Consider the following 17546-nt stretch of genomic DNA (forward strand, 5'->3'; position numbering starts at 1 on the left):
AAATATGTTTGAAAGAAAGACATGAAAGAAAGAAAGTAAAACCCTGCAAATCTTGCAAAAAATCACACAATTCAGCATCTGAAGCCTAAAGAAAAACTTCAAATACTGTGAGAGTTGTGATACAATCCTGAGATCTAATGACACCAGGGGTTGCAAGACTCCAAAGCTTTTTTAACCCTTTGATTTTTTTACTGCTATATTATTGAAGACTCACAATGAAGAAACACAAACCATTCTCAGAAGACAGAGATATTTTAGGAATCAAATTTCCATTTGTGTGAAGGACAGAAAAGCATTTAACAGCCAAATTTTTCAGCAACTGGAACCTAAAACCATATGTAGCTCCTTAAGCAGATGAGTAGGATCTAAACAACTTTGAACTTTTTCTGACCTACAGCGAGAAGTATCAGTCACCCTGCAACTCTGAAACTCAGTTAATTTAAGTGCCTAACTAAACAGATAGGTGGCTAATTTTAAACAGTTCTTTTTAAATTGTTAAGCCTAAATGACTCATACACCCCCAATCAGTTAGTCTGTGACAAAGTAAGGCAGATGTCAAGCCTTTTCCTTGAACTGCAAAGAGGCTTTCTTTCGTGTGGTGTGAAGTATCAAGAAAGGCCCATATGCTGCCTTTTGTGAGTACTTAATTCCCAGGGAAAAATCAAAACTCTCTTCCATACACTATGATTGAAATCATAATTCTGTCTTTAATGGGAACTATCTAAACAGAATGGTAAATATGTTTTGAAACTCGTTAATTATGGCATTCTCCATCTAACTGAGACATACTGGGGGGGGGAGGGGAAGCAAAATAGAAACAATAAAGAGAGCATTCCTCAAATTTTCAAGGATGCAGCCAAATAGTAATGTGGTCAGAACACCTTCATGGAAGCAGAATTTTAGTTCTTTATGTATTGCTTTCTAAGGACATTACACCTTCAATTTCTTATCCTTAAATGGTAAGACTCTTGACAGATATTCCCCAAGGTTAGTTGCTTTTAAGAACATTTTGTACACTGAATTTGAGAAAGAGTCTCCCTGGGAGGAGTGTATGTAGGATAACTCCCATGCCACACTGGTAAAGAATCTTGCCTGAAACTGCACTGCTGCTGGTACTTTATTAGTAAACCCATCTTGGCCTTACATATTTTTTATCATCAGGAGCTTTCAAAGAGCTTTACTGGGCAAATCAGAATCATTCATCTTTTAAGTCATGGCATAAACTGGGCTGGATTGCAAGTTTGACTCTGTCAGGTCAAGGTTAATCAGCATTACAAGAAGCAATATGCTAACCTAACATAAAAAATAATAAAAAAGACATTCACAAGTAACTTCTGTGAGGTGAACAAACACCTCATGGAAAAGAGGTCTCCCTAACAGAGGATTTAAGTGCCAAATCCCAAAAAAAATGAAAAGAAGATGCAGCTCTACCTTTAGCTGTTTCACAATGATACAGCTGTACACAGGCTGCTCAATAATTCACAGCACTATTCAGCAGCAACTGCTCTGTCACAACCTTTGACAGCTGAGAACAGGAGCTATTTGAGCTTAATGCCTCAACTCCTGTGCTGAGAGGAAGAGAGAGTTCCTCAACTATTTGTCCAACCTTTACTGCTGAAGAAAATGTACACAGGTACTCACAAAACCAAGTGGAAGGCAACATAGGTTACTCAGAAAGACAGTTTTGATTATTATGGCCTAAATTCTGCCTTCAGCATGAATGCGTCTTCCAGGTACAGGGAAGAATATTAGACAGACCTCCTAAAAGGAAGAGTAGGAATAGGAGCAAGGCTGCTGCTGGCCATGAGCAAATCCTCTGCACCAGAACATCTGCCAGGTCTGGCACTCCTGAGGCAGATAGTGATAAAAGGAAAGGACAAGATTCATGCAAGGCATCCTGCCCTGTGTCATAGCCAAGCATGCAGGTTGCTCACTTTAATAAAGATAGAATATGAAGTGGCAGGAAACAGAAACTGAATGATGGAACCGTAGCTCCACTGCATTTTAGGCCACCTCTCTCCACACAGACACAGGCCAGTGAAGGAGATGCTGCAATGTCAGCCTCACTGGGACAGCCTCACTGGTGACAAAGGTGCACAGATTTAAAAGCTAGCACTGGAGCAAGTCAAAGTGCTGAAGTGCTGCAAACCAAGCCTCGCAAAATCCAGGGTTTGTTTAAATCAATAATTTCTAATTTAAATCAATAATTTCTACTTCAAATTAAACTAAATTAAATGTTGTGGGTACACAGCAGAGGGTATGACAGGAGGATATTTACTGATAATACACAGGGGTGCAAAGGTGATGTTACCTCTTATGAAAAAGTAAATGTATTCTAAGCTGATAAATTTTACTTTGTTTCCAGTATTATGCTATTTCTCCCCAGACAGCTGACCTCAGACAGCATTTCTCTCTCAGATTTGACAGAGCAGTGTCCTACATACCAATCTTGAAATGCCTGACAGTATAAAGAGGAACTTAAAACATATTGGTTTAGAAGCTCAGTTGTCAACTGCTCAGATTTTTTATTTATTAAAAATTGGATGGAATATGACAGCTTGTATATAATCTTCCAATTATGTACTTTTCTGGAATGAAATGCTCCACATATAATTTCTCAGCAAGGCAAAGAATAAGGTCAGATCAGAACATGAACACTTACTTTACTGTATGGAATCTTGCTATTGTCCATCTCTTTCTTCCACAATTGGAGCAGCAAATTCCTGTACTCCTGATTGAAAGGTCCAGAGTAAGAGAGAAATCCAGTGGCCAGCAGAACATTCCCCACCAAATTAATAATTTGATTTTGAAAGTTTTTGCTGCTTGCTGTCCAGCGAAGCTGTATGTAAAATATTGAAAAGAAGTTAGCTTAAGCAGACACAAAACTAACAGGAAGATCTAACTTAAGAATTCATCTCCTTCTGGTAAATATTTTTTCTTGAGAACAGTAGTATTTTTTGCTTTAAATAATTATTTCAGAAGTAGAAGTTTGCTTGGAAGTGATGGCAACCACCTGACCAAGTGGAGAAAAAGCATCTTTGCGAACAAGCTGGTCAAATTGCTAAGAAGGGCTTTAAAGGAGGAATGGAGTGGCAGTCGGAGGAGGACCAATAGTAGTGTGAGGAAGTGGAGAACCGGGCTGGCAAACAAAATGTGTGGGGTGAGATAAACAGTAGGGACCTCATAATTGACAAAACAGGGCTAACAGAGGACCACCCTAAGGACAGCCACATAAACAAAGAAGTGTCCACCAGACAGAACGGTGGGGACAGCTTTCTACTGCTTATAAGACATTAATTATCACAGCTGGGCACCTGTCTGACATGCTTCTGCATGAATGTGCACAGCATGGAGAACAAACAAGGGCTCTGCAAGTGGTTGCAGTGTTGTGATATCATGGGGGTCACAGAAACATGATGGAAAGACTTCCCTTACTGGAGAGGAGCATCAGGTGTCTGTGGGCTTGTTAGGAAGGACAGGCTGAGGAGGTGAGAAGAGGGGTTTTCCTTCATGTGAGAGAGCAGAGGAATGCATGTAGTTCTGCATGGGAGACTCAATGATGAACAATAGGCCAGTTGGGAGCTTATGGGCTAGCATCAGAAGGAAGTTCCACGTGAGAGATGTGTGTGTGTGTCACAGACAATGTGATTAATAAGCAGTAGATGAGGGCTTCTTCAGACAGTGGGCAGAAACCTCACATCCACAGGCCCTGGTCTACACAGGGGCCTTCAACCGCCCAATATCTGAAGGGACAACACAGAAAGACACAAGCAATCCTTGAGGTTTTAAGGAGGGTATTGACAAATGTTCTGAACACAGTTGAGTGAGGATCTAAGGAGGGAAAGGCAGTTTGCTTAACCTCAGACTTGCAGATAAAGAACTGATCAGGGATCTAAAATTCAGGGGCAGCCTTCGCTGAGATTGTTTATCCTTGAACACCGAGAGTGCAGGGGAAATTTGTACACAGGTATCTTTGCACGCAAATACCTGATGGGAAGGTGTAAAGAGGAAGATGCCAGACTCTTTTCACTTGTACTCTATGAAATGACAAAGGGCAGTGGACACAAATTGGAATATAAGAAATTCAAATTCAGCACACAAAAAATCCCTTATTTCAGTGAGAGCGGTCAAAAACTGGAATAGGTTGCCAAGGGAAGTTGGGAAATCCTTGAAGATATTCAAAACCCAACCAAAAAATGGCCTGAGCCTTGAGTAGTGGGGAGGGGGAGGCTGTGTTTTGGGTTAGATATCTCCAGTGGTTTCTTCCAATCTCAATTATTCCATGATTCTGCAATTCTATAAAAATTATTTTTTAATGTATTAAAAAAATTAAAAATACTTAACTAATATTTTTGCTTATTCCTTTCTTTCCAGATTGCTGTTCCTTTACAGTCACTCTGCATGCAATCTTGGTAAGGACATACCCATTTCAAGTTTAGAAAACACACATTTAACCCAGTGTCAGTCTTGCCCAATAGTCAAAGTGCCATAGAGAGTCTTTATTTTTTTTGGCTGAATTTTCAAAAGTAGAGTGGAATAACAGGTCTTGCAAGACCTCATAGCACAAGGCTCCAGAAAGCCCACAAAAAGACACTGTAATTTCCTATTTTTGTATTGCTCTTAAATTTAGAAATTCATTGAAGAAGTATGATAAAGCATCTAAGATTTTTGACTGTAATTTGAAAGGCAGCTATGCAAAGAAATGCTGAGGTCCTGACCTCACAGGACACAATGGTTGAAGTCAAAACTCTAATCAATTTTGACTTTGTGTGAAATGAATGAAGGAATTAACAAAGCAAATAATAAGAGAGGAAAAAAGATCATCCTGCTTCCTCTGAAAACCTTCAGGCTGAAGCCAGAAAGATCTGCATAGGAAAGGTAAATTTCAAGCTCACTGCAGAGGATAACAATTAGCCCATAATTCTGCAAAAGGCTCCAGTAGAAATCTAAGCTTCAATTATAATTCAGGAAATCAGTCAAGCTTCAAATTTGTATTCTTGTATACTTGGTGAGAAAAAGAGAGTAATCCTTCTTATAAATATTTTAGGGCAATTATTTAGGTTAAGCCTAATTCCTCTTCTTACTAAAGCTAAAAGGAATTTGGCTCCTTGGCTTTAAATCTGAACTTTATCCTAATACGAGTCATATGATATAACACAAATCTTCATACAGAAGACTTAGCACAAGAAATTGCTTTACTTTGTTAGATACATTAACTTCAAGGAAAAAAAACCCTACCTATAACTAAAAAAAGGGTCATATGATATCAAGATGTCACCACACCTTGAGTTTCTCGAGCACTGTTACGATCATCACGGAGCATTCTCAAAACCACGCACCTGCTTTGTGCTGGAAACCTACGCACGTGTGCTAATACCTTTTCTCCACCCAATCCTTCAATCAGAGCTGTGGCATTGCTCATCTTCCTTCTGCATGCCTCAGCATCATCAAGCAAGGCCTGCTTCTCTTTCACAGCAGCATCATACATGGCTTGCACTTCATCCAGCTCCATTTGCTTCTTGTCCAGCTGATTTTGTGCACTATCCAGTTCCATTTGGGCAGCCGCAAGTCTTCCTTCTTGCAAAGCTAAATTTGCCTACAGATATTTAAGAGCAAAAAGCAGTTAATACCTATTATTTGGCAGAAGAAAATGAGGTTCATTTAATGGCACATACTGTACTGTATTGGGTACTTTTAAAAATAATACATGTTTAAGATGACAGAAGGCTTTTTTCTTTTTATTTCTGGAACAGAAGCATAGCATTAAAGTTATTCAAGGCAATCTTAAGATGTTTTAATAATATTTTCAGAATGGTCTATTGATCACACAATGACCAATTACTTAAATTCCAATTCACTTGAAATAGCTGTAAACTAGACATATGAGGCAACCTATACAATTGGTGGCCTTATATATATGCCTCCTGTAATACATTCTCAGTGCAAAAGAAAATTAGTATTGTCTTCATTAGTTATAAAATATTGCAAATTATAACAGAAACTAGTCTTCTGCTCTCTTTTTCCAACAATTACTTCTACAACAAAAATATAACAAATATATTTTTTGCTCCTCTGGAAAGTAAAACTCTAGAGACTTTTTTCACATCTCTCTATAAATTTGCATGATGAGTTACCAGTCATTTAAATGTGGCCTCTTAACTTTTATATTCCTAACAGGGTTGAAAAAAATATTCTGTGAATTCAGAATGTATTTCCATATACATTTGCAAAGGATTAGAGCCTGACAAAGCTCTTATGAAATTCACACTTACAGATAAAGGTTGATTCCATTTACTCTGAATATTTAAAAAAGCTTGTTTAAATATGTGACAAAATATCATGTATCTCATTTCTGGTTTATTCTCCTAGAAGAGTTATGAAGATGGAAACCAAGAATCTGTAAAACCTGTTTTATTATGAATATGAAACTTGACACTGACATTACATCACACCAGAAGCGTAGCAATAGAAGGTATCTCTTTTAAGGGATAATTCTTAGTTAACAGTATAATCATGGGTTGAGGTCTGGTGTATTTCAAAAGAGAGGTTTCTGAGCAGGGAATTAGAGAAGCATATATGTACTAACCAGTGAAGTAGGTTACTAATATCTGCGTACATGTATGTTGTATACATGTGTATTGGATACAGGTGAATCACATGTTCTGGGTCCAGGTATATTAGCAAGCTAGGTATATGCAGACAGTATATGCTAGAGAAAAGCACTGTCGGTAAAATTTCATTACCTAGTCTGTAGACAGATTCTAGAGATAAAAAAATATTTTGGAATCCAGATGAACCAGTAAAATGGTTGCTCATAAAATTTCCATCATGTAAGGATGCTGAAATATTTTTACCTCACTGTTTATTAAAAAAACACATTAAAAGCATCACCTGGAAATAAACATTGCTCAATCAATGAGTCTTGATTAAACCCAGATAAGCAGATTTCAGAACTGCTGTTATGTTTTAGTGAATCTTGGACCATTGGGTTCCAACAGCAAAGGATTTTTTAGGAGGTGATGTAGTGTTACTGTGTCCTGCACCAGGGGAAAGGTGGGGAGGGTGAGATATAAGAGGGAAAGAGAGGGAGAGAAAGCGTGTGCAGGGTTCCTTCCGCATCTGAATAAGAAAGGTCTGACAACAAATGGTTTAATAAGAAAACTGCCTTAAAAGATTCGTAAGAAGACAAACAGTGAGTGAACTTCACATCCCTTCAAATATTGGACACTCCACATTCATGCAGCATCAGACAGAGCCTGGATAGTTTTTCCCAGGGTATCCTGTGCAGAGCAGATCCTGTCCATGAAGAGAAAGCTTTCTCTTTTGGTCATTCAAACTATTTTAAACTCCTCTTACTATTCCGTCTTATTAAAGCAGTCACCTCATTTAGCCATCTCTTGTCAGGCCCTTTCTTACTGAGATCCAAAAAGAGCTCTGCACCAGCCCTCTTCTACCTCCCCCAGGCACCTTCCCCACTGCAGAGCATCCTTGTATCCTTAAATTCTCTGAGGGCTAAAAATGGGAGTCAGACAATATTATGACATATTGTTTCAGCCCCAGCTGACAGATACGGAGGTTACAAAGGAAACAAGATCCTTGGAACAGCTAGAACAATGGAGAACTTACAACTGGCTGTGTGGATTCATATAACACCTTCACATTCATCACAGCAGGATATGAACTTCAATGGAAGAGGATGGGCATGTGAATTCCCAATACATATGAGCAATGATGCCTTGTAAACATGAAAAGCAGGTCTTTGTGCAGCAATAAACTACTCAGAAAAGTGCCAAAGATTGATAAAACAGACTTCCCCATTGTCCTGGGTTGCAGTATATTCTATTACCATCCTCAGGAGCTGTTGAAATCAGGTAGGGCAGTGTTTCCTTGCCTCCTCCCCCCAGACTATCTTGCTGTTAATGGCCCATCATTGTCCTGCCACATGACTCAGAGATAACTCAACTCCCTCCGGACTATCTTCTGTTAATGAGCCTAATCAACACTTGGCCTCATGACTCATTACCCCACTGTGAGATGCTCCACCCAGAGGGAGGAACCAAGCATCCCATCCTGGATATAATCTGAGACTCTGAATACCAGAGCCAACCTTCCCACTGGGCTTCCAGAGGACAGGAGCTACATAGCCACCACTGGACTTTCTGAGGAGGAGCAGACTCCTTTTCTACAGGATCGCTGCTTTGGGAGGACTGCAGCCACCATTCTACCAGACTGCCACCACCACCCTGACTAACAGGGTGCCAGGTTGTATCCTAACTCTGTCAGTTTAACCCAGTGTTATCTGCCTTTATTTTTTCTTCCCCCTCCTTTTATTTCCCTATTAAATTGTTATTCTGACTTGGTGTCTCCCACTAGTTTGTTTTCAAACTAGTACACTGTACTGGTTTGGCCAAATTTAGAAATATATCCTCTGAGAGAAGGCACAACCACCCATCCCCCAGGCTCAGGAAAAAAAAAAAAATTTCCTTGAAGGAAAGTGAAGATAAAACTACTTATTTAACAAACACCCGGGAAAGGAAAATAATACTAAATGATAAAATCTTTCCCTGTAGAGGAAAAACCTGGGAAAGCATTAGAGTCCTCCCTTTGGTCTCCTTGGAGCTGGGGCTTGGCCAGGCCCTCTGTGCCCGGTGGAAAGTCTTCCCGATGGGCTCTGATGTTGAAGCAATCAAGCAGTCCAGTAGAAAAGGGAGAAAATCCGAAATTTCAGGGAAGGAAGAATTCAACTCTCAGTCTCTCTCTGGAGAACAAAGCAGCTGAACCACTGGCCAAAAAAAACCTGTTCTGGGAGCAGCAAGCTGGGTGCTTCCTCCCTCCCCTGCTGCAGCTGGGAAAACCAATTGCTATCTGTGTGTGACCTTGAACGAGCTGCAAACTGCTTTGAAAAAGTTTTGTTCAGTTTTTTCCTTCCCCCTCTCAGGCTCGGTTTAGAGGCATAGAAAGGCACAGGAATTAATTTCTGGGCATAGGCAGTGATATGGGATACACATCATAAGGTCACCCTAAGACATACACCCATTCTTAAAAACTCTTAAAAGGCTATCAGCTTGGAAGGTGTAGGCACAAAGAAAAAATTGTCCAGATTAGTAAAAAAAAGTACATTGTATTCTAACATGAAAAAAATCCCTAAAATTATTTACACAAGACTTCACAGATTTTTCTGGAAGATGACCCATAATAAGAAATTATTTTATAGGCAATTTAACCAAAGTTCTCAGCCAATTTTAGAGTAACCATAACAAGGTATAAGACATTATAATATTAATTTGATTTATAGTTTATTTGATCAGATGTGATGAACAATGGTTGGTTGCATGAGAATGACAGCCAGCATGCCAGGATGACCAACCTGTGTGATTCCCAAAGGCAAAAAAACTACTTGTTCCAGATGACCCTTAGAAATCATCACTATTTGCTCTCTCCCTGGTTGGTTTTTATTTTTTTTTCCAAACTTGACTTTTCAAAATTACATGGGTACAAACACAGCTTTTGTATTGACATCACTGGCTGGTTGGCTGGCAGCCTCCTCTATAGAGTTCTGCCATGAGAGCAGGAGGCAAGCTCTGCTGCCAAAGAGAATCTTCTGCACAAGAAGACTATTACAGCTGCAATCAGCCCCATACAAACACTTCCAGCCTATAATAGGCAGGAAGGAAACATGTTTCCCAACCACTAAGAACCACTGCGGCCTTCCTAATTTTAGTGGCATTGCTCTGTGAACAAGCTTCACACCCTTAATTTCATCCCTCTGAATCATGCAGCAAAGCAAGGATACACAACTTGTTCCAGTTGGATGCTGTGTGAAAGCCTGAAAAAATGGATTTTATGCAAATGAATCACGAGGATTTAAGATACGAGGTCCACAGTTTGATCTGTGCTCCTGGAGAAGTGATGCTATGCTGGAACATGCCTGGACTCGTGTGAGAACACCAGCTTCAGTCTTTCCTTGCCTTTGGCATTGTGGGGAACCAGATAGACAATCCTCTCAACACCTGCTCCAGCCAGTGCTGCTACCTGCTCTCTGCATCCATCTGCATGGGGCAGGTCCTGAGACAGCACCTGTGCCAACAAGGGCCATAGCCTAAAGAGTTAAGCAGCTGTTTTGCCTTTTTCCAAGCTGCCCTCACAGAGGACTTCACAGCAAGTGGTGAAATGATCCTGCCCCTTTTAAAATTTTTTCATTCCACACAAAACCAGAACAAATAAACACATAACTACAGTCACAGCTAGACTCTTAAATGAAACACGCCCAGGACCTTTCTCTGGCAGTGAAGTTAACCAACATAAAACAGCTCACATTAAGCTTTCCCAGCCTCTAAAACATGACTGCATACTGACAGCCTTGTGGGAATGGCTCTTGGACCAGGCTAGCTCCTGAAATGTGCCCAGAGACTACTGAAGAATGCCGCTTAGCCAAGAAAAAATCTACACTAGGGATCATTCTAACAATTTATTAGTTCAAATGATGACTTTCCAGTGCCCAGAAAAATTCACTAGTACTATTCAATTTACTAGTATTCACATAGACATTAAGTTTCTGGCTGCTTCATTGCAAACTCAATTTTGCAAAGTACGAAGTGTATCTGACCCTGATCCAAGGAAGCTGTTCAATAAAAATGACTTCTCCAACAGAAAGAAGCCTCACACCACTTAATTCTATACCTGCTCTTGAATGGAATTCCCAGATCAACCCCAAATCACTCTGAAGAGCAACTGCTGCTCAGTAAATTCAGGAAATGTTACTAGGAGAATCCTATTAAAAAAAAAAAGGCGTCCAAAACTTCAGAAAAGGTAAGAATGATTTGGAGCTTTCCTAGCACTTCTCTTGTTAAAGAATTTCAGCTTTCCAAGTCCACTGTTCTTACAGTCCATTGAGCACTCACTGCGGCTGGACTAGGCCAGAAGGCTTCTTGCACTTGGACTCTGTCACTCTGCTCCTGACCTTCTGGGGATGACCTGAGTGCTCATCTTTGCCTTTGCTTCAGTCCTGTTCTGGGCACATGGCATCTGACTGAAAACTCTTTATGGAAATGCAATTTCTAAACTGCCCCTGTCCCAGATTACTGTAGATTTTTCCTCTAGAAACTCCATTGGTTTTGGATCAGCTTTCTCAGAGACTCAATATCATGATATGCTTGTATCCACCATTATTTAGGGAAAGTTTGTAAAAAAGGCAAAGACATACACAGGTTTTGTAGACATTCCAAAATCAATGTTTTTACCTCAACAATACAAAATCTAAAAAGATATATAAATATATATATATATATACACACACATGCACATATGCATACAAATATACATACGTACACGTGCAAACACGTGCAGAGGGACACTAATAAAATCTTGGCCTCACTTTCTTTGCTATCAGTGACCATTCTTTGGGATTAAAATAACCTTTGAAAAGCATAGAAATCTCTTATCTGCTGTTCACAGTCTGTGCTAGCTAGTGAAAGACACTCCATATTCTCTGTTCAGTTACATGTCCTGACCCCACTCTGTTTTGTTAGGCGACATAATCCTTCCCCTCAACCCCAGAGCACATGCTTTCCTTCCACAGTTATTGTGGACCTTGAATTCAGACTTGCATGCTTGTTTTCCTGCCCAGTAGACATCACCTTTACAAGGACACACTTATTTAAATGGACAACTATCAAATTTCAACACTCCTTGACTATTACCTTTTCTTCAGGTGCAAGATTTCCTTTCATTGCCTGCTGCAGTTTTTAGTTCAGTATGGAGACGAAAGTAGAAAAGGCAATAAAGTCTCATACTTAAAACTGAGTTTCACAGGGAGAATCCTCAGTATCAAACAGAATTTATAAACTGTAGACAAACTTCCCTTGACCACCATAACAGCCTAAGGAGAACTTAATTAAAGTCACTGGAGACATCCCTAAGGGAAATTACACTCCTATACACAGTATTTTAATTAGAGGCTAACAGCATCACAGCAAAAGTCAGGGCTTCTCCATTCTGCTCTTACATTCTTCAACTAACAGATAAGGAGCAGATGGTGTTTCTAAATTCTCAGGTTAATGCAGCAGGCTGGTTTACTAGGTAGCAATCTGGGGAGAAACAGGTCATCCTCACACTGAAGGTCTACAGGAAAGTCTAACTAATGACCCGTGGGCTGCAGGCCACCTATATAAAGAATGCCAGTATCCATTCCTAGGAATAGGTAACTTTTGCACACTATATTTACTATAATATAAGTCACTATTAATTAGTTTTCACAAGTTGTCATATTTAAGATAAATGAGGCAATGAGTCTCACTTAAGATGCAATTTTAAAATATATTGAATCCATTTGGCAGGTGCTGAAGGGGATTTATATCCTAGAACAGCAGTTAGGATAAAGCAGCTTGATTAATTCATTCAGTAAACCTGCTTTTAGCACTGGATGAATTAGCCTGGGCTAGTACTTTATGCAGTCTAATTGTACATTTATTTTCAATTATTTTCTTAGCATCACTCCACTGCTTCCTGCCATATCTCTTGCATACTTTAAACACTTCCTCCTTCCCTCTGTCATCTTCTGTTTCTAAAATATTTGTAACTGTTGCTATGCCTGACAATAGGCACCACTTTGCCAAGAAATGTATGTTTCACTTTTTGTCAGCTACAGTGTGACAAGAATGCAAGTACTTGAACACAGAGCTAAATTTATATGTAATCCTAAATCATATATATTCAAATAAAATCTACAAGAGCACGTTTTCAACTTTCAGGGTTACATTTGCATATAAAGCCACTATTTCCCCCCGGGTCTTGCTCCCTTTTGTGGCTCTCAATAGCAACATTTCAAATTCTGTTTTCATTAGTGAACATCCCATTATTTGAAAAGGGAATAGCTACTTATACATCACAAAAATATAGCACTCTCTTGAGTTACTTGAATAAAAAAAAATATGCTTTTAACATATTTGAATCAGATCTGTCTAGGTATACGAAAAGATTATGCCAAGAATTTTGACTATACCATTGATACAGTGGCTTATTCAATAAGAAACCAAACATCAGTGCAGTGGAAGCATAATGGATTGGATGTATTTCCTCAGAAAAGAGCCATAAAACTCACTGTAGGAGCAATGACTATAAATCATTATATAAATATGCAAAGTCCCTTTTTTCAATATGCTCATAAATGAAACATTTCCAAGACAATAAAGCTATCTGTAAGAATGCACATAACCGTGGCTGATCCCTTTCTACTTCAGTTCAATGTTACAACAGAATTCTATACCTGGCAACTACTCTATTATATATGTACACTTGCATTTAGCAATTTGAAACTCCAAAATTTTTTTTAGGGACATGAATTCCAGCTAAATTCCTTGAAGAATACTTCTGTGCCAAGAATGGTCTCTCCTCCTCTTTCCCATATTCTATCATAACCACAATGAGTAGGTTCCTTCCCAGGCCAGTAGGACTGAGGAGTTTTCTTGAGGCCATAGTGCCTGGCACCCACTCTGAGGGCAGAGAAGGTACCATTATCTCCCACGTACAGCTAGACAGGCTCTATAAAGAGCCCACTGAACACTTACTGTGTTCACACAAGTAACAACTGAACCACAGGGTAGTTGTGTGTAAGGGGGGAAAAATTGCCAGGACATATTTAACCTCTGTGTGCTTGGCTCCACCACACTGCGTGAAGAAACAAGAATCTCTTTTTTAGCCAAAATAATTCGACATTTTTTCCACTTGACTAGATTCATCCCTCAAAATAAAATGATCAATAAAAAATACCTTAAGAGGAAGAACTTCTTTATTAATACCATAGAAGTAAGCCATTGCTTGTGTCCATGAGCAAAGACCTGCTACATTTCCACACACTTTTTTAGCAGTCTCGAGATTATAGTCCTCCATATCCAAATAAGGCTCTAAAAGCTCCACAGTTTCTTCTGTAATGGAGTCCTAGTCAATGGAAAGGAAATATTATTTTTTAAAATGGATTTTAGAATAAGGTCTGCTTCACAGAAACACTTTTATTTTTAAAATCATGGGGCTATCACTTCTTACAGAATAAATTAACAAAGCAACACTGTTGCCTTTCACTCTTATAAAGGACAGATTAGTAGTTTTTGTGAACTCGTGAAAATAACTCCTACTTCCATTGCAACAGAGTGGCATTTAATATCCTTATTTGACACATAAGATTTACAGTCATTACTAGGGCTTGTGGCTCCATGACAATTTAAGCTGTTCTAAGCTATTGCTGCTACAACAGTGCACCTTCTTCCCTTTCCCCCTCAACCAGATGTCCTTGCCCCATCTTTAATACCCTCACCAATGCTCGGTGAGCTAGTTTGGAAACTGCTATGACAGAAACATAAGTCAGCAAACTACTGACTAATTTTCTTCTAGTCTAGTCCCATAAACAAGCTCACCATAGCATCAGACAGGCACTGGTGTGAACACAGGTAAAGGAACCAAACAGGCAGCTTTAGGAAGGAAAAGGGTGAAACTGCAAGGCACTGTCTTCACTTCACTGAAGCTAACCCTTTTCCTTAACCATAAAAGGGATTTCTTTCAGTTGTTATTCTAATCTCAGTTTTTTTCTCCCTTTCACAATCTGTTGAGAACATGAAAAGCCAGATCTTTGATGATGGTGGTTAATCTATAATTATGTAAGTGTCAGACGAAAATGGAATTCATCTCCTTGAGCAATGTAGAGAGTAGAAGAGCTTAAACAGGCTAAAAATGACTGCTTAACAATAGACATGTAAAGAATCTTTCCTTTTTTTGGCAATGTATTAATGCCTTTCTTTTAATGCATCTAAAAATCATCCACCATTCATACTGTCAAGCAATTTACCCTTTTCTTGTTTTTCTGCATAGCAGAAAGGATTGCCTTGCACTTGTTCTGATCCCTAGCTACTCTAATAGAAAAGACATTCACTATATTATTCCCAAGATCAGCCATGGTGGTGTTTTCACTATGATCATTTGCTAAAATGTAAAATAGTGCTGGACAAACATTTTGACATTTTTGTTCTCCTACTCAAAATTATGAGCTAACAAGCTGGCGAAGGTGAAGCAAAGATCAATCAGCAGTGGCCTAAATCTCTGTTCAAAAGCTTGGGAAATGTCATGCTTTTCCTTTTAAGTAATTAATTTTGAATTCAATTAGCTACTTCATCCACTAATTTTCATTGCCTAAAAAATACTAGGAAAGAACACAAAAAAAACCCCCAAATCTCAGAAACAAGTAAGCAGTGTAGTCTACTCAGAACTCCAGACACAATTAACTTTCCTGTCATATATACTCTGAAATGAGAAATGGGGTACGAGGACAGAATCAGAAGTACCTCCTCAGGGATTGAAGTAGTCCAGTATCCTACCCCACATTTATCAGTATCACTTTCTGCAAGAACTCAGTCCCACAAAAGTTGCTCTGACTTCTCTGAGTTAAATGTGTTTCCAGCTATCAGCAGGAATATGTGCACTATTAATAAGTGCCAAAACTGGAAGCCTCATTAGACAGAAGCTTGAGTAAGGAGTACATAATTAGTCCTTGCTATCTTAAAACTCATTTCCTCTTTCTGTTTAGTCAAGATAGCATTTGGAAAAGTGACCAGACTGACAGCCCCAGGAAGAAACTGTCTACAGAGGCAGTGCAAGTTTCCACAATATGGCTCTCTGGGAGAAATGGCTCCTGGGGATAGTGAGAATGATCTCCACAACAAAAACACTCCAGCAGCTTAGAAAAGGCATCAGCAAAATGCACAGATAAGTAGATTAAAACATCAGTGTGCAAACGAGAAAGTATGTTCTGCAACATTGCAGAAATGCCAGGTTTTGCTGAAATCTGCTTGATCTTCTGGATTATGAAGTTGGGCTACGATTCTGCCATTTCATATTCTAACCTAGGTAGTTTTCTGGTCCAGCTACCTGTGACATCTTTCTTCTCTTCCCTATAGAGAGTTTTCCTTTTTCTCACAGTTCAGTGAACCCTGCTGCAAAAGTTTCTGTCCTGACAGAAATAAAAACCTGCTTGCTCTTATTTTTCTTACAATTGATAATGAGATTATTCTTTACTTCACTACTTTTCTAGTGAAAGAACCTCAAAAGTTCCGAAATTATGTCATTTCTTTCCCTGTTCATTTTTTTCTTATTTCCTGCTAGCTCCCTAGCAAATTGTCAGAATTGTCAAGTGCCTTACAAGCAAACAGGCCTGGTAGCACTGGAGAAGGTGAGCCATTTGAAAAACCAAGAGTGGGCCCTTCTAAGGCAAGTTCCTACTTAGAAGCAGGAGCTGCCTGAATAAGAAAACATTAAGCTTCTCAAGATTTGGTCTAGTGCATGGGATACTTCTGTCTGCTAGGAGCCACTGCGTGGCCCAGGAGAAAAACTACTGCGATAATGAGCCATGAAAATAAAGAAGAATAAAGTCAGAAAGTATCCACAACTATAGATAGACAAAAATGTTTCAAACTGCCTTTGATGGTAGAAGACACTTTCATGTGAACTCTGAAGATGGTTATTGAAGCAGTAGTGCCCCTATTAATTACTCACCTTCTGGAAAGTAAGCAACATGCTAAGAAATCCTGAATTATTCATTAGCTTCTGAGCCTCAGTCCATGATGGCTTGACACCTGGGTGTTCCTGATCTAGTGTCACTGAGTCTATTTTCCTTTGGAATAAAAGTAGCACGCAGTCCATGATCCGCATTATCAGGTGAGGAGGTTTACCCAGTTTGCGAACAGTTGCAATGTCAGAAGGTTTTATTGTCTGAAAAATTATAAAAGAAAACAGTCCATTTATTTAAGCAGTCACCTGATGGCAAAGAATGATGTTCTTTTGCGAGGACTGTGTATGGAATGCAATGGCTGCAGGTTTGCAGGTCGCTCAGAAGCACTACTGCAGAAAGTCCCTCCAGGTAGTACCACTCTGTGACTGCTTTACTACCTGACAGTAGAGTACTGCCCATCTTACCTCTTCCCCTCTTCAGTTTTCAGGGTTTTTTATACAAGGATTTACAGGTCAGTGCCAGTTCCTCAGTCTTTCCCCACCCCCCAAGTTAGAAGCACAAGCCATATTATTGCACATAATGACCATTAACTACATGAACGTTCAGAATATATTTGCTTCTGACCTGCAGGGCTGCCTTGGCTTCTTCCAGTGCAGGCCTTGCAGCTTCAAGCTTCTCCTCTGCTGCTGCTTTATCAATGGCAATGTCATCCACAATAGCCTGAGCCTTGTCTTTTACCTTTTGCACCTGCATTTTCACTTTTTCTGCAGCATGGGCTTTCATAGTTACTTCCAATAAAACTTCATCAGCTTTTTTTGAAGCTATAGCCAAATCTTTCTCCTTCATAACCAACTCTTTGGAGAGCTGGCTTACAGAAACCTCAGCTTCCATCAGTTTTGCAAGACCTGTGGTGAACAAATTCCATTTTAGCAACAGAAAGACCTATGGAGAGAGTAACCTCACTGAAGCAATAAGTGGATATTTAAAATAAGTCGCTCGGATTCATGTTTAGGAATACTAGTGAGTGATCCCATTGGTTGAACACTAAAATTAA

The 17546-nt window shown here is 39.4% G+C and overlaps 1 protein-coding gene across 1 annotated transcript in view; it reads right to left on the minus strand.

The window, feature by feature from the left end:
• The window catches only part of LOC309572992 (dynein axonemal heavy chain 5-like), a gene marked incomplete at both ends in the record, with an annotated part of 150677 nt that overhangs the window by 46172 nt on the left and 86959 nt on the right, over positions 1-17546 (minus strand). Inside the window, 5 exons of the mRNA XM_082281607.1 lie at positions 2663-2839; positions 5378-5596; positions 13768-13935; positions 16537-16752; positions 17117-17397. Of these exons, the coding sequence (XP_082137733.1) occupies positions 2663-2839; positions 5378-5596; positions 13768-13935; positions 16537-16752; positions 17117-17397 (1061 nt within the window). The remainder of the gene's footprint in view (positions 1-2662; positions 2840-5377; positions 5597-13767; positions 13936-16536; positions 16753-17116; positions 17398-17546) is intronic.

Source organism: Coloeus monedula (assembly GCF_965178545.1).
Source record: "Coloeus monedula genome assembly, chromosome: 1".
NCBI classification, from domain to species: Eukaryota; Metazoa; Chordata; class Aves; order Passeriformes; family Corvidae; genus Coloeus; species Coloeus monedula.